Source organism: Haemorhous mexicanus, chromosome 23 (genome assembly GCF_027477595.1).
Source record: "Haemorhous mexicanus isolate bHaeMex1 chromosome 23, bHaeMex1.pri, whole genome shotgun sequence".
Taxonomy (NCBI): domain Eukaryota; kingdom Metazoa; phylum Chordata; class Aves; order Passeriformes; family Fringillidae; genus Haemorhous; species Haemorhous mexicanus.
This window is the reverse complement of record NC_082363.1, coordinates 3,299,690-3,317,050: the sequence shown is the minus strand read 5'-3', so window position 1 is coordinate 3,317,050 and position 17,361 is coordinate 3,299,690. Positions and strand designations below refer to the sequence as shown.

Genomic DNA, 17,361 nt, shown 5'->3' with positions numbered 1-17,361 from the left:
ACAGTGGTCACAGCCTAATGGATCACAGCCATTCCTCTCTGCCTGGTCTAAGAGAACCTTCTGTACAAACTGTTAGATCCAGACAACTCATAAATAGCAACAACTCAACTACCTCAAATCATGCTCTTGGATGTTGCCATGTTCTACTAGTTTTATTATCATAAAGGGCAAAAATAAAACAATACTAGAAACATCAAAAGGCCTTGAAAGTGCTGAAGGAGACACACAAACATTTTACTCTCAGACATGTTACAACTACATGAATACTTCCCAAGTGCCATAGTTCAAATAAAAATATATTCATACAAATTATAAAAAAAATACAATTTATGTACACACACCATGGAATTAGCTTACATCATTTCATAACAAAAAACAGTGCAAAAAAAAAAAAAAAAACAAATGGAAAGGTAAGTTGATACCATTGGAATGGTTCACAGTAATTAATAATTCAAAACTGCATAATTAACACTGCACAGGAAACCACAAGGCAAGGAGGAAGACCCCAGACTAACTCCCTAACCTTGCCATCAGTACTAACCCAGTTCTGGGTTATTTTTCCCTTAGTGTTGCTTTGTTAAAATGTTCCTGGCACCTATGTTAGAACAGGTTTCTTAGTAAATCACTTAGCAACTAGAGCCAGGGTAGAAGCAGTAAGTGTGTTGTAAGAAAGGAATTAAGTAACTGAAGTGAGAGAAGACTGATTCAACACATACCCCTTGGCATCAGTCCTCATCAGAAGGGAAATACTGCATCTCCAAATGTCAGGTGAACTTGTAATTCCTTTTCTGCAGGCTACAGAACAGTAATTGCACACTGAGATTTCCCTTTAAAGTAGATGATAGGGTCACCCACCATCCTCATGGAAAATGTCTTTACTGAAAGAATGAAAGGGTGTTTTTCAGCTGAAACATTTGAATAAGATGCCCAGGCAGAGCAGACAGTGCTGCCAACAGGTTGAAGGCAAAGTGCCTTCTCATGGAGAAACACCTGGTGCCCAGAAAAACCTTGATAAGATTCTCCAGCCTGATTTGTCTGGATTGCCCAACTCCGATCTCAGCAGCAATGACAAAGACATCCTGCAGCAAAACAGCCTGCCATTTGTGTACAGAAATAAAACAGGAGCAGCTCAAGGCAAACAACCTAAGGAGCCTTATGTGCAGGAAGAGAAGGAACCTTCCCTTCCACACACTCTCCCTCAACATGATCAAGAGGAGAAACATTTGTCATGGGGAGACACAGGACATTCCTGACAGGTGTTCTAACAGTACAGGACTGCCAATTCCACCCAAGTGATCTGAAATCCCACAAAAACAGGATTCCTGTGATTCCTAATTACCCAGGAGCACAAATCCTTTGAATGAAAGGTAGCCTAGCATAAGCATATTTCAAACCTACAGCCCAGCTTCAGAGAGTGCAAATGGGTGCTGGAAGTTTGCTGGGACAGCTCAGAGTAAGACCAGAGCTCGGGGAACACAGGCATTTCAGACAACACCTGCAGAAACTACCCAGACAGAACAGACATCCTCACTCTACTTACAGGAAAAGAATTCTCAAATCAAGAGTAGTACCTGATGCCAACTCCTATGCTCTAAGGAAATACAGAAAATCAACTAAGTCTGCCCTCTGTCCCAATTCCCACCTAGGCAGCTCCTTATGGCAGACAACAGGTTAACTGGAGAGCTCAGAGGCTGTGTAGAAGCTCTTCTGGAATCCATTCCCCATGTAGCTTGTCCCAGTACCTTGGCTGAGAGAATGCTCTGTGCTTTATCAAGCCAATCAGCCCTGCAGTCCCTGAGGCACAGCACTGGCTTCCCACTGAGGGTTATCTGCACAGAGAACTCAGGAGGGCAGGTGCCTGCTGGAACAATGCAGGTGCTGGCCAGGATGGTACCTGCTAAAGCACTGAACTGGCTGCAACTGGCTCCTGAGTGCTGATTTTACCCTTACAGATTGTTGCAGTTGCAAACATAATCCCATTTTTAGAGCACAGACAGCCCCACTTATCACCTGCAGGAGATCCTGCCTCAGTCACCAGCACCAAGTATCCCTCCTTATGGCAGCCTGAAACGACAGCAACTCCTCTCATGACACAGAGATAATTCAAGCAAGCCCAGAGACCATCAGCTCTATTTGCTTCCACAAAGCAACACTTCTCCATGCTCTCAGGTTGTGGAGTTCCCTGGTCTCTGACTCCAGCTGGAAAGGTGCCCCAGGCTCTCACTGTTTGAGCAGTGCAGGGACAAAGTGCCTACAAATGCCAAGAAATGCAGGCATGTCAGAGTGCCACCAAGCATCTTAGAAGAGTCTCTTACAGAGAGATAATAGCAACAGCTAACAGGGAAGAGATCTCCTTTCTCTGAGATGTTCACAAATGTATTAAATATTTATAAACCCAAACAGTAACTGAAATGTAACCATTTTGAACTTGGAATCTGCTGAGCTGCTCTCAAAGGTCATCTGCTGTCAAAAACATCACAGCAGAAACACTTCTCCATGAAAGAAGGAGAGAAATTAACAACAAATGAAGCCAGAGTGAAAAAATACAGGCAAAGGGGAAAACTTGCAAAAACAGGTGTGTTTCCAAAACGCTGGATTTTTTAATACTGCTTTTGCAAGAAACCATCCTGGAGAGCAGCTATCTGATATCTGCAAACTTCAGTAATCTCCTCTCAGTGGTGACAGTAACTCCCTTCTCACACAAATAAGGCAACAGTTGCAGGAACAAGGGAGGAAGAAGAAAAGGGAGTCACACAGGAGGAAGGGAAAGACACTGCAGTTCTTTGCCCAAGACACAGTGGAGGGAAATGGTTCTTTTTTCCAACTCTTCAGAAAATCCCAAAATAAAATGGCAGAACACACAGTGTCAGGACAACATCTGGCAGAAGGAGATAACTGGGGGACAGGGGAAGAAAACATCTGGATCAAGAGTTGTCAAACCAAATGCCTGAGGCCAATCAACAGCTCTGGGCTCAGGCAGCTCCTCTAATTCTCTGGCTAGCAAAATGGTTTCCAGTTCCCCAGGCTTGATATGCACGTGAGAAGCCAAATGGGAGGTCTTGGGCCTTGTGTGGTCCAAGCAGAATGCAAGCATGTGTGCCAGCTTGGAGGAGGGAGGAAGCCACACTGAGAGAGGGGCAGGGGCATCAAATGGTCTGATAGTGTTGTCTCAGTCTTGCCTGCAGGAATTCATGGGTCAGGTTGTGCCGAGTGATTATCCCAACAACCTTAAACAGGAAGAAAAGAAGAAGAAAAGATACAAGTCTGTATCAGAGATGTGCCACTGAAAGACATCCATAATAAAGTGCTCATTCTTTTCAACACCCCAAAAAAGAGGAAACCTGAGAGCAGCTCTTGACCAGTGCTGAGTTAGAGTGGATTCATGTTGAAATTCACAGAAACAAAGTTCCTCCCTCTACCAACACTCACTCTTCAGGCAAGAATGCTGATTTAACTACACCCAAACTTACAACCAAACAACAACATCCAAACAAACAGCTTCACCATTGCTGTGGTGTCTGGCAAAAGCAGGACTGACTGCCTAGGAAGGGAAATCCTTCCCATGTCAGACAGCATAAGGATGTAAAATCCTTCAGAAAGAAAAACTGCAATTGGAAATAACACAGCTGTCTTTTAGGGCTTCATTCAAGACATTTCTGGTATTCCACATGGCATGACTTAGATAGCTCCTGTCAGATACATTCAAGGAAGCTCTAAAGACCAAAACAGAAATGGTCAAGACTAGCTTAGAGGTGACTGCACACTGCCAGGTGACACGAGGGACCCTCTCCCAGCCTGCTGTGGCTAAAGTCAAACCAGGCATTTCAGCTGGTGAAACACCTCTCTGATTTTACACATGGAAAGAGTTTAGAACTAGGCTGTTCTCTAGTACCACAAGAGCATCTTGTACTAAAATGGAATAAGCTAACATCTCGTTTGCAACTCACAGGCCCTGCAGAGTAACTATGGGGAACCCTGAGGCACAAAAAGCAGTGCTGCCTCACACAGACCAGGTCAGGCTTAGGGGAAACAGTTCCTCATAGTGGTTACAGGAGGTTGCTGACATCTACTGACTGTTTCTGAGCATTGTAGATGGCAAAAGGACACTGAGTCAAGCACAGACCATTTAAACACTCCTTTGCTTTGCTGCTCCTGTGAGTAGAAATAGAGTACAACTCCCTTCCTACAAAAAAACCTCTTGCCCCAACATACAGGAAATTTTGCTCTTGGGCTTAAATAAAGCTGTGAAAGGAAAGGCAAATTAGTGGCCTCTGATGAGCTCAGGGCCTCTCAACAGATAGAAAAATGGGACAGCTTCTATAGGCTGCACACCTGAGACAGGAGAGATGCATGTCCTGCTCTCTGCAGGTAAAGGGGAAAAAGGCTTGGACACAAAAGATTCCAACAAAGTCACAGTAGTCAAGCCTTCAGGGCCCTAAAAAATCCTATTCTGATCTCTTTAAAGCATTTCTGTTTGATGTTAAAAGAGATCTTAACTGTCCCAAAGATGGGAAATGTTGCACAAACACTGTGGCTTCCTTGCTCAGCTAAGCCAAGACAGGGACTCACCTCTCCAACTGCATTCACAACTGGTAAATGCCTGAGTCCCATTGTCCTGAACAGGTTGAAGACTTGTGACACATGAGTGTTTGGAGAGACAGTAAAGGGTGATGGGTTCATGTATGGAGTGACATCCTAAAAAAGAAAAACGATGTTATTTACAAGAGGCATTTTCAATGTCTCTGGGAATCACTAACATGCAACTCCTACAAGTCCTCCATGGCACTGATGACTGTATTTGACTGTGGTCATCTTCTATTTCTGCACAAATATGACATTATTTTGGTTTGGTTTGTTGAGAAGGTAAAATGGACAGGCAACACCTTATTCTAGAAGTAAAGCACCAATGGACAGACACCTCATAGCAGTGGATTTCCACGTGCAGAGAAAGCTGAGTGCTTGAGGAGCACAGGATGTTGGTCACTGCACCAAAGAGTGTATTAAAACATGCCCCCAATGTTTTTTAAAGGCTTTGGACAGTTGTAAATGTATCTGAGGAGGGACTGTCACACTGCAGTGCATTTCTTACCACTATCATACGAGGGTTCAGCAATGTGAGGTCCAGATCATGGATGTCTGGGTAGTGGGGATAATCCTCCAACATCTCTGCATGGGACAGACGAGGCTGACTTGCACTCTGCAATCAAAGAAACCCCACTGAACCCATGTGTCACCGTTCCAGACAACACAGGGGCTGCAAGCAGCACAGCAAACCATGCCTCCTAACCACTCCCCCAGATCTCCCTCTCCTCCCACACCACACATCCACCTTCTGAAGAGGTGCTGTTACCCAGACCTATGCAGGCCTTTAGCTGAGAGGGAACAGCTCCCCAACCTCTGACAAAGCTACACTAGACACTGTAGGGCAGCAGGAAACCAGCCTTGTGGGAGCTGGGCCTCAGATCCTCTCACTGATCTCAGTGACACAGCTGACAATTTTCTGCTAGGACCTTGACACACAGCAGTAAAACACTAAGTGTATACTGCTGGATGCTCTATTTGCATTTAATATCTGCCCTCTATTCTCCAGTTCTGCATATCTTTAAGTCATATATTCATATCATATATTCTCCATAGCTTTATGCAACATAGAGGTCTGTTGGATTACTTTTTTTACAGTGGGGATATTTTCAACTTCCTTTACTCTAAGAGCTGCAAGGGAGAATTCACATTACCCGTCTGCAACTTTAAAAACACACATGCATTCCTTAACGTGTAAAAATAGACATATTCTTTTTGGCAGCCCATGAATATTGTTCCCAACCTCCTGAGAAGGCAGGGATGTGTCTGCTGCAATTCCTGAACAGGAAGACTCACCGACTGGCTCTCAGAGTAGCAAACCCCCCGGTCAAGGAGGGTGACCAGCTGAGAGCGCAAGATCAAGCCATGGAAGGTCAAGGGTCTGAAGCGTTCCTCCATGGTCCACTCCTCACTGGGAGACTGGTCAGGGTACAGATTGGGGTAAGGAGTGTATCTGTGATGGATTTAACACCATGTGTTACAAAGTTCACATACCCCAACTCCCAAAAGAGCAGCTGTTTCAGCTCTTTGCAACCTTCCTCTGAATATTTCAGGGACTCTTGCTAGGGACAAGCAAGAGTCACAGAAAAAAATAAAATTAGGGGAAGAGAGGTCAAGAGTCATTATGCAGTCAGAGCAGCAGAACGGGACAGTCTCCTAACTCAATTTCACATTACTTGCTATTAAAGTAATTTTCAGTGCCAAATTACTCAGATTCTAATAAAAGCTGAAGCATCTGGCAACATATTAGGGTGAGGATGCCATTCATGAAAGTCACAATCACTGATGTAGAAAATTATTCCCTAGACTGGGCTTCTATGTGGAAGTAACAGCAACACAAGCCTGGTGACTCAGCCCAGTTACCAGAAACTTGGGATAAGTATCATGGCACCAAGTCATTAGCTGGGATAAGGGAGCTTTCCAGAGCTCTCACATTTTTGCAGACAAGAGGACATTGATTTCTACAGAAATCTTCCCAGGTACTTCATCCTCTCAAGGAAATATGTCTGTATAAGTGTTTGAAGTAAATACAGGAAGCTGGACATAACCCACTTGCCTGGGATTTGGTCACAGGTGTGAGACACAGCATTGGCTCCTCAGACCTGACAAATCACTTCTAAAACATGGATACCAGCACTGTTTCCGCTGCCATATGGAATGACAGAGACTGATGAAACATTCTTTACAACACAACTCAACATATGGAAAAACCCTGCTTCTGTACATTTGTGCCTACCAGGACCTCACCTCCTCTCCAGCATCTGTTGCAGCAGATCCTCTTTTTCAGGAGGCTCCTCTGCTGCTATGTGCTCATCACACATGTTACGCAGCTCACTCGAGGGGTAGGATTTCATGGACTGGCTACGCTTGCGCTGCTCTCCAGCTCGGGTGAGAATGCTGGATTTCTGGATACAACAAAAAAATTTTCAGATACTAAGCAAGTCAACAGTTATCCAAGAGTGACTATGAACTACTAATCATAGTTTTGTGCCACCACATTACATGTTCGTTAGCCACTGCTGCTGCAGGACTTGCAAGAATAGCCAATAGGACTGTGCAATTCAGTAACAAATCCCAACGTTTCCATGTCTATGCTAAACAGATTCCTTTTTCCTCTTAACTTTTTCCTCTAGGAATGCAGCCCACTCTTTTGTCTCTACCATCACCCAGACAATAGAATTAAAGGGAGTTCTTAAAAATTTTTTATTGCAGTAGGTGCTTATCTCTGACCCAAATTCTGCCCAAAAGCTTAAATAACTAAAGCAAGGCCATTCTGAATGCAAAACAAAGCTCTCTACTCTTCAGCCTGTCAAACAAGCAACCCTTTACCTTGAATTTGATGTTGTTACTTATCAGCTGATTTCCCTTCATGAACTCCCTCTCATTGCCCCGATTCTCTGTCACCACAGGGAAGGCGTGGTGGACAGTCGTGCGCAGGATGCTAACCAGGGACTGGATCCGGGTGTGCGGGTACACGTACGTCAGGTTGGGCTCCATGATGTCACTGGCTTGTAGTCTGAAGAAACAGAAATGCAAGATTGCTGCATGCATCACTTCAGTGACAGAAGGCTGGTGATGAACAAACATGGAAACAAACCAGTCCTTAAAGAAGATCCTGAAGGAGTCTGCTGCAGTTAAATTCTGCTAGCTCCTTTTACCTGTGTGCTCACCTTCACTGTGGTATCAGCAGTGATGGTACACCTGATTTTTAATTTTTTTTTAATAACATAACATTGTATCAATGATTCACTAGAGGAATGGTAGAATGTTCTAACTTACAATAAAGTTTCTAAACACTACTGGGAAGAGACAACAGATGGGAAGATGACATTCCACAAGAAGCAAAGTCCAATGGAATGTTTTCACAAAGCTTCCCAAACCCACCCTGCAGATTTCCATCCATCCACCCCCTCAGAAAGGGCTTCAGCATCTCTTTCCTGCTGTAGGCCTGGTGCACAACACCTTTCACAGCAGCCCTCACAGTTGCTCCTCAAGAGCAACCAGGTTTGTTGAAGATGACGCATCATCCCCCCGCATTAACACATTTCTGAGCAAGAATCCCCACCACAAACTCCAACCCACAGCCTGGCCAAGAGGAGCAGCCTTACTTATCCATTTCCATCCCAGTTTCCCACTCCAGAAGAGGCACTCCTCGCAAGTTCACATGGATGTCATAGATGCCTTTGTTGAAAAAGTCTCCTGTCCACTTGGCTACCTGCATAGCAAACACGAGATCTACTGAGTTGCTGTTCCAAGTGCAAGACCCCTTGGCTTATGACAGCCCCCAAAGTAACAAAGATTCATGGCCAGCACATGTTCAAGCAGTCTGCAAAAAGGAAGAGCTAGGGTCCTGCACTCACCATGAGGGTGATCATTATGGGGAGCCCATAGGTGATCTCATTGGTGGACTCAATGAGGATGACAGTCAGGCTGATGGTCATGCGGACCACTCCTCCCAGGAATGCTGCTGCCCCAATCAGTGCAAAGGTTCCTGAGTAGATGTGATCCAGACCAATGTAACTAGAGCAAAGCACAGAGCCCTCATTAGAAAAACCTGCCTGAGAGCTCATGGTGCACCTGCAGCATGTCCCTCACACGCACACTTGATGCACCTTTTGAGGAGGTTGGCGACCAGGCGTCCGAAGGCAGCCCCACAAAGCAGTGATGGTACAAACAGACCACTGGGCACAGAGATCCCATATGTCCAGCAGGAGAGTAAGAAATAGAGAAGGAAGAACAGGGATAGGGTGACTGGGCTGAAAGTACCTGCAACACAAGAAGAATCATGACTAAAGGGGCACATGTCTGTCCAAGATAGTCTTGCACCATACACCCCTCAGCTCACAGCAGGCTGATCTCACAACAGCTACTGAGTCTCCCAGTCCAAACACACATGCAGACAATGAGTAAGTGAAAAGAGAGGAAAAACAGGTTTTTCTTCCCATCAAAGAGACTTCCACCAGTTTTACTAGCAGTCCTCCAGAGCCATGAAGGCCTGAAGATGCTGCTAGCCTTGTGGTGCTGTTCCAGCTAAGATGAAGCTCTGAAGCTTAAGCATGGGATGAGGCAGTCTCCTAACTACTTACCATCCTGGTGGAAGAGCTGCAGGATAGCTGACTCCTGAGGGTTGAAGAAGAGCGTGGCCATGTCATTGTACGTTTCATTTGGGCAAAAAAAAGTTTTGATGCTTGAATTTACATCCTCTGATATATCCTAATGCAGAACACAAAAGACACAAAGGGTTAAAATTCACCATCTCCTACATTAGCCTTTGGGAAGAAGGGAAATAACACTTCTGTTACTGTTAGGCCAGGACAGCCATGCTTTGGGAAATTCAGACCAAACACCAATAGCAGAGATGGGGCCTACAACATCAATGGGCTCCTTGACTCAGAGCCTGACTTGCTTTGTACAAAAGCACAATGCAGGTTTCATTATTACCCTAAGCTCCTGCAACCCTCCATGGGCTCACACTGCAGTTCTGTCATGTACTGCACGCTGTCAAAAGCTCACTGCATGCCTGTGCTTCTCTGCAGGGTGAACAATGTGACAGGGAATATAATACTCACATAAGAATCCCTCACCTGCAGGCTCAGGGTGTCATTGCCACCGTGCCTGCTGGAAGGTATCTGCCGGCATTCCCCCAGAACCATGGAGGCCACGAAGACCATGACGGTGGTGGTCAAGGACACAAGCAAGCTCTCCAAGACTCTGAAAGACACAACAGAAACCATACACTGAAGCCACACTCAGCACTGTAACCTAGTCCCAGCTCTGCAGATGACTTTGATAAGGCTGCAAAAAGCAGCACTCACCATAGCTTAGCATCAGAACAAGGGACACTGGAAATCAAGCTGAATTTTGACTTGGTTCCCAGGGATTGCCTTAGCTCCCCCTTTTAACTGGTTGTCCCAAAAAGAAGCTATTTCTGCCCAGAGAACACACAGCAGTCACACATGAAAAGCCCCAGGGTTCAGTAATGAGGCTGTTCATATGGAAACAATGTTCTGTACATCCTTACAGGGTTAAAGGGTAGATAGGACTGGGCAGGGTGATGCACAGCCTCTCAATCTCTTTTCTAGCTGCTGAAATACACTTATTTTTCTCTTTAAACCTGGGATTTGTGTTTAGGAGCTGTCTAGAGCAAACAAACAGCTGCTTTCAGAATAACACAGAAGTTCCCTCTCTAAACAGCACGCATATTGTGAATTTAATTAACCAACATGATTTTAAAAAGTGAGATCAGCTATTCAACCCACATAAGTTTGGACAAGGAGACAAAAAATCCTGCATGAAGACAAAGCTCTGGTTTGTTCAGCCTTTATGATAAAGAACTCCCTCCACTGCCCCTTTAAGAGGGATTGCAATTCTCTCTGTACCATCAAAGTTATCAAAAAACTACAGGGACTGTAACATTTGGCTTCTGGTGTTCACTTTTAAGTTCTGTGGAGGATTCATTCAGTGATTTTTAAAACAACCAGTCTGAGACTTCCTCCAATCCTACTCAAAGGATCTTCTAGACTGATGCTATTGCTCTGGGAGCAGAGATCCCTCTACAAATTTGAGAGAGCACAAATACCTGACCAGCTTTGGCTTGGGATGCACATTGCGCATGCGGTACTTGGCAAGCCTCTTGTTCAGGCAGTTAAAGGTGGCTCCAAGAAGGCCTCCTACAATCCCCATCAGAATGAAGAAGCCCAGGTCCACAGCTGTCCAGAGGTGGCATTTCTTATCAGACTCAGAGCACTATGAAGAAAAGTGTACAAAAAAAGCATTATAGTAGTTGCTGCAATTTCCTACCAACACTTCTGTCTCCACACCTAGAGATTCTGAGAAGCTAAAATCAAAGGGTGACAATTCTGTCTGAGGGTATCAATGTATTGCAGCTAAGTATAAAGTGCCTTGAAATACAAGCAGGTGTCAAAATAAACCTTCAAACTAACAGACAGAAGTACAGGACTAACAAGAGACTGGGGAGTGGGGAAATAACAGTACATCTTACCTTAAACTCCCCGAAGTTCAGCAGCCCAGGGAGCTGGAAAGACCCCCAGCTTCCAAACTGAATCCCAGAGCGGAAAAAATTCAAGGTGAAAGTGGCAGCCATGGAACAGAAAAGCTGTGGAACAAAAAAAAAAAAAAAAAAAAAAGGGGGTGGGGGGGAAGCAAAGGTTCCCAAAATTAAGATTGGTACAGTCAGCTCTTCCTTGAGACCTATGCCTGGTCAAAGGAACTGACTGTGGAAGGGATCAGACTGCAGACAGCCCAGGCACAAAAGCCCACACTCTCCCAGGTACACTAAATCTGCTGCCTAGAGCTCTCCCACAGCTCCAGATACCACCAGGCTCATCTCTGCCCCTGATCTGTAGTAGTTCTGGAACACTGAGAGAGCAGGCAACCTCCCTCCTGCCAAGACAGCTCAGGAAAAGGCAGGATAATCAGAATGGCCTCATGGACAAGCCCTACCAAGGGGAGCCCTCTTCTCAAGAAGAGACACACAGAAAGAGTCAGAATCACCACTCACCACTTTCCATGTAAGTCCCTGGTTCCAGAAGGAGGAACCTTCTTCCAAACTAAAAAGAGTGCCTCCAATTGGGGCTCCAAAGGCAGCTGCAACCCCTGCAGCTGCTCCAGCAGATACAAAATCCCTTTTATCCCTGAAATTAAGAGAAAAACAACCTCAGTTTAGCAAATTAGAGCTCTGGAGATGCTTAGGCTCTGCAAAGTAAGAGATCCCCATTTATGGAATATCCAAGGGATTCAAGAATGAGAGCTGGGAGAAAAGCTGGCCATGGCAGACACCACCATTTGTTCATTAAGCTGCAGGTTTGTGCTCTTTCAGTAGAGCACAAACACAGAGCAGAATTCTGGTACTACACAACTGCCCAGTATATGAGGAACCATCCCAAACCATGGACTCCAGCATCACTTGAAAGAATTACAGAAACGAAAGGGAAGAATTTGTTCACATTCAGGAGAATCAGCCTTCTCTGTAGTATATCCTAATCAAAAGGGGTGAGCTTTCAAACCACCCACATTAAAGGTTTGAAATAGGTAGAGATCTGCTGAGCAGCACAAGAGAGCATCTATGAACAGGAAGACCAGAGCAGCTTGGAAGAGTGACACTCTGGTGTTGTCTCGCTGCAGAATGAAACTGCAGGACTCTAAAAAAAAAACTGCTAAAATAACTGACTGGTTCACCCCAGCCCACCACCCTTCTCCCAAGGAAGTCTCTTCACTCATCCTCCTCTCCCCCCCTCCACATCCTGGGTACAGTACCTGTCACTGCAGAAATAGGGAAAGTTAAATTGGATCTTCCTCAAAGAGATGCTCTGGAACTACAAACAAAGTAAAGATTTAGAAACACAGGAGATGGGAACTTACTCTTACAAAACAGTGGCGTGACCAGGACCGTGGCTAAGGCCAGCACTAACCTGTGGCAAGCCTGCACCCACAACAGCACCACTGTGAATCATGGGACCCTCCTTCCCGACAAAAAGACCTGGAAAAACAGAGCTTACTGAGGGAATGCACTTTCCCCACTGCCACCCTCCCTTGCTGACAAAGCCAGATCAGCTCAGCACCCCCATGCCATGGCACATCTCTCTGTGCCAAGCCTGCAGCTCCTCACAAGGAGGTGTTGACCTCCAGCTCACTCAACAACCCCAAATGTTTGCAAAGACTTGCACAGATTCTGCACTCCAAGTGGGTGAAGTAACTGAAAAACAACTGTTACAAGGACTCTGAACTCTCCAGGTTATTCTGCCCTTCTGCCCACAGGCTGGTCCTGGAACATTCTCAGGTCTCTCTCTTGGATTCTGCCCCAAAGAGTCACATGTGACAAGCCCACTCAGAAAATCACCTGTTTCCCTGATAGTCCTGATTCTTCTGTTTATTCTCTACTCTATAAACGCATTCAGGGCTCATGACTCTGCTCCAAATCACCAAAATTATTTTACTGGAAAGGCAGGGCCTTCTGTGCCCTATATAAGCAGAGAAAACACCTTTCCCCTTTCAATGACTCCTTCACCCAACAAGATGAACCCACCAGAGCCCTCCTTACCTCCTGCCACACTGAAGAGCACTCCTGTAGCTTTGCACACCACTGTCCGCAGACGCACAACCCCGGGAACCTTCACTCCATTGAGGTAGCACTTAATTTCAGGAATTCCTGACCCAGCTGCTACAGGCTGCAGAAAAGAAACACTGCCACTATGGTGCACTGGTTTCATAGCTGACCAACAACTTCTCATCAGAGAGCAAGGGACCAAGACACCCTGCTTAGCTAAATCACATAGAACTGTGATGCTAGTTTGATGCTTTGGGGCAGAAAGTGTTTCTAGCAAGGATATTTCATATCAAGAACGTGTGTGAGAGGAAAGGAAGGTTGTGTAAGGAGCAGCAATGGACCAAAGGCTTACTTGGATCAAGACCAGAAGACTGGCAAGAAAAACAAAGGTCAGGTTGAACCCCAGCAGCTCCAACAAGGACAGTGCAAGGCAGCCTTTCTCAGTGCACTCCTCCACCGCTGCAGGGATGGATGGTCAAGGAAAACAACATTCCCCACACCAACACACAATTACTTGGTAATACCTGAGCCACCCACTGGCCTCAAGAGCCAAGCCTGTGCTTCTTAATCCAGCCAGAACAGCTAACACAGCCTGTCAGGAAGCCAGGCTTCCTTTTCAAAGCTCAAACACTGAATTAGGAAGAAGGGAAACCATTCATTCTTTCAGTCTCTGCTTATGCACCTAACACTGGAAACACTTCTTAGTTTAAAGGGCTGAATTACATAAGCAAGTTGAAAACTTGCTTAATTATGAACAACATGCCCAATGGCAAAATTGTGAAAGTCAGCTATTCTGAGCAAAAGATGGGAACAGAAAAGAAAAGGTCACTTGAGTCTAGCAAGGCCCAAGGTAAAAGATACAGCTTTGTACCACCTGAAACTTGAGCTGGGTAAAGAGCCTCACGAAGAAATCTACGAAGAGGCCCACCTGGGAAAAAGAAGACAGAATTACCATCAGTAATTTCTACATACAAATGAAGACCACCCTCTAGTTAGTCCTACCACAAGTATGTACACAGGGGAAAACAGAAAATGAAGAAGACAAAAGCATCATTCAGAGTAAAGGAGCTTTGAAAACTCAAATTTCTTCCCTCTCTCTAACTGGGACAGATGCATCCTAACATTATTCCTGAAGAGATGCACTTCTGCATCTGAATAGTACCCATGAAAGTACTAATCTGGCACCATTTTTAACACCCTCAACATACTTAAGGGTACAGAAAAAAACTGGTATTTAATTGAGGTATACAGTCAGCTGAGCTGATTTTCACAGTTCAGCCATAAACTGTCATCTTTTTTTCCTAAGTTGTTTGCTTTGGACAAGTTTTCCTGTGTGCAAAATTAAAGAATTTGCCAGACTTACAAAGAAAACACAGCAAGTTCTGAAAGAAAAAAGGCTTCCTGAAAAATAGTCTATAACAACATTCCCAAAAGACAACTCCATTTACTAAGCTCTCACCACCATGGAAGAGAAAGCTTCCTCTTAAATTTACTCCTTAGCTATTGACTTCTAAATTATTCCTGCTTAGCCTCCTGAATTTTCCTCATTCCCCAAACAGCATGATCCTTACCAGTCCTGTACAGACTCCAATAGCAAAAACCAGCACCCACTTCACTGCTTCGTATCTCTGGGCTTTCTGCTTGGAAAGAGGATGAAAAAAAAAAAAAAAGTAAAATAAAAGCAACACAGAAACAGGGATTTTCTGGAAGGTGGGTTTAGCTCCACAGCTCAACAGCCAGAAGGATAAATCAACAGAAGAGTGCATTGTGAAAACAGCAAATTGAAAATAGGAAACTGAAAGACTCAACATCTTGCTCACTTTAAACATGAGGATCACAAGAGATGCTGGGAGCTATAATCTGCACTTTTTTTTTCTTTTTTTCTTTTTCTAATAGAGAAACCAGGAGAATACACAGAATTTCAGTCCTAAATAAGAAAAAAATTTCCATAAAATTTCCAGCAGTGCATATTTAGAACCACAGAATGATCTGGGTTGGAAGGGACCTTAAAGCTCATCTCATTCCACCCCCCTGCCATGGACAGGCACACCTTCTCCTTCCAGGCTGGTCAAAGCCACATACAAAAAGGTTTTGAACACTTCCAATCCACAGTTTCTCTGGACAATTTCCATGGTTTTAGCTTATGAAAGAACAAGGTCCTACCTTGTTGTCCATGCTTTCCAAAATTTCCAAGTATGGGTCATTGATACAGCGATCATAATCCAAGCTCTGAAATGCAAAAAGGTCAATTTAGGAGAATCAGCTGCAACAGGTTGTGAAAAAAATTACATCTAGAAGACCTCAGTAAAGACTACAGAAGTCATTGCTACCCCCACAGCAGAGTCTGCAAACAACAGTAGGAGAAAATACTCCTGGAAACAACCTTATTTAAATATTTAGATCAGTCAGATCCTGAAAATCACAAAGTGAAAGAACAGAAAAACTTCACTGCTCAAGCTGAGAGAGACAGTGAAAGAAACAGAAGCACAACTGACTTACACATCTTTATATTAGAGAAGTCACATTGTACAGTTTTAGACTTCTTTATGTGTCTCCACTTTGACAGTGCAGGGGATAACACTGGATCTTTATATTCACCCTCACTGCAACAGGAACACTAGCTAGGAACTCCTGTGCAGATGAACCATATCAATTCTTCAATTTATCACAGCAAGGAGTTAACAGCAATAGTTTCCCACTCACACTCACAAAACTCCACTAGATCTATTCACATCTCCACCTTTTAAAGCCAAGCTGTAACAGGCTGGGCTGGTGACACCAATACTGACTGCAACTGTTCTAAATACTACAGGGCCACCAGACAGTGATGCAAAAAGCAAAAACCTCCTGTAAGCATCAGAATCTGATATATGGGAAGATCTGCTGCGAGCCAGCATGACAACACAGACAGCAGAAAGGCAACTGTGACCACATATCTACAGATACTTTCTACAGTCACCAGAAAACAAGGCCACCAGAGCCTATAAATCTCACACTGAACAGGTGAGGAAATGCACCAGGCTCTGAAAATGAATCTTCTCAAAAAGAGTCTGACTTGAGAGGAAACATTCAACCTACTCACAGAGCTTTATCCCAGAAACATACAAAGATGAGGAACAGTTCTTTGCAAGCACAGCAACTCTCTAATTTCTGCTGATGCCAATGCAAACTAATGATCCATATTGAGTATCTGCCCCATTACAAACTCAAACAGATCCAAACCTGTCTGCAGTTCTTATCACATTAATATCAGAAGTTGCTATTAGTTAATTCCCCACCTCATAGTCTTTGCGTGGAAGGATCTCATCCTCCTCTTCATGAGTTTCTCCTAGGATCGTCTGCAAAACAAATGCAGGAAAGGAAAACCATGAAGGGAACGAATCCATCTACAGCTGTTCATGAACACTGGTAGCAAAGCCAAAATTACAGAAGCCCTATACCATTGTTGCTTATAAATTGAGAGTGTGGATTTTCAGACCACCACTTACTTTGTGGTAACGCTAACGGGTCTTACCTTACAGCTTGTCCCTCAGCCAGAACACACATCACTTCTATATGGGAGCTCCCGAGAGCAAACTCCTAAACCTACATCCCGTTCCCTTCACAGCAACGGGTTACAGGGGAGCGCAGGACAACAATTCTGATGAGAGCACTCTGCAGTGCTAGAGTCAGAGAGAGCCCCTGCCAGGACCACTCCCCCTTAGGACTGCGAGGGGCAGCGGCTTCAGGCGCTGGGATGCGAGGCCCAGACAAAGAACGCGGGCCGGGCTAGGGACAGCGCGGGGCTCCGGCACTGGCGGGGAAGCATCAGGCCCGGCAGCAGAATGGGCGGGAACGGGCTGTGGCGCCGGGACGAGCATTGCATCAGAGACTGGGCCGGGAGCAGCACCCTAAGGTGGCCCTGAGGCGCGGGGCCCAACACTCCAGCACCGCTCCCCGCCCGCCCTCAGGCGCTGCCCACAGCCGGGTGGGGCCGGGCCGGGACCCGGGGTGAGGGGGCTCCGCCAGCACGCACGAGTCCGGAGAGGGTCAGGGGGCGGCTGGGGGAGGGCAGGGCAGGGCGGGACGGTGGCCGTACCAGCTCCTCGGGGGTGCGGCTCTCCCGCTCGCCGCAGCAGCAGCAGCACAGCCCGGCCCCGCACCCGCACCGCGCCATCTTCCGCCGCCGACCGCGCCCCGCCCCGCCCCGCGCGCGTCACTCCGCGCGCCAGCCC

At 45.6% G+C, this 17,361-nt stretch overlaps 1 protein-coding gene across 6 annotated transcripts; it reads right to left on the bottom strand.

The window, feature by feature from the left end:
* Nucleotides 1-213: 213 nt before the first annotated feature.
* On the bottom strand, nucleotides 214-17,319 carry CLCN6 (chloride voltage-gated channel 6). Of its 6 annotated transcripts, none has more exons than XM_059866746.1 (23): nucleotides 17,226-17,319; nucleotides 16,426-16,485; nucleotides 15,311-15,376; nucleotides 14,719-14,787; nucleotides 14,009-14,075; nucleotides 13,500-13,606; nucleotides 13,142-13,268; nucleotides 12,513-12,580; nucleotides 12,358-12,416; nucleotides 11,603-11,735; nucleotides 11,084-11,197; nucleotides 10,661-10,827; nucleotides 9,651-9,792; nucleotides 9,168-9,294; nucleotides 8,694-8,847; nucleotides 8,442-8,601; nucleotides 8,190-8,296; nucleotides 7,411-7,597; nucleotides 6,829-6,986; nucleotides 5,878-6,034; nucleotides 5,090-5,197; nucleotides 4,570-4,695; nucleotides 214-3,227 (listed from the first exon to the last, which is right to left on the bottom strand). In XM_059866746.1, exons 1-23 carry the CDS (start codon nucleotides 17,301-17,303, stop codon nucleotides 3,147-3,149), a joined length of 2,622 nt encoding a protein of 873 aa, XP_059722729.1. In that variant the 5' UTR covers nucleotides 17,304-17,319; the 3' UTR covers nucleotides 214-3,146. The 6 variants fall into 6 exon arrangements, 5 of the variants coding, with proteins under 5 accessions (XP_059722729.1, XP_059722731.1, XP_059722730.1 ...); XM_059866748.1 differs by having other exon boundaries at nucleotides 9,666-9,792; nucleotides 17,226-17,316; XM_059866747.1 differs by having other exon boundaries at nucleotides 14,719-14,784; nucleotides 17,226-17,316.
* Between the last annotated feature and the right edge of the window lie 42 nt (nucleotides 17,320-17,361).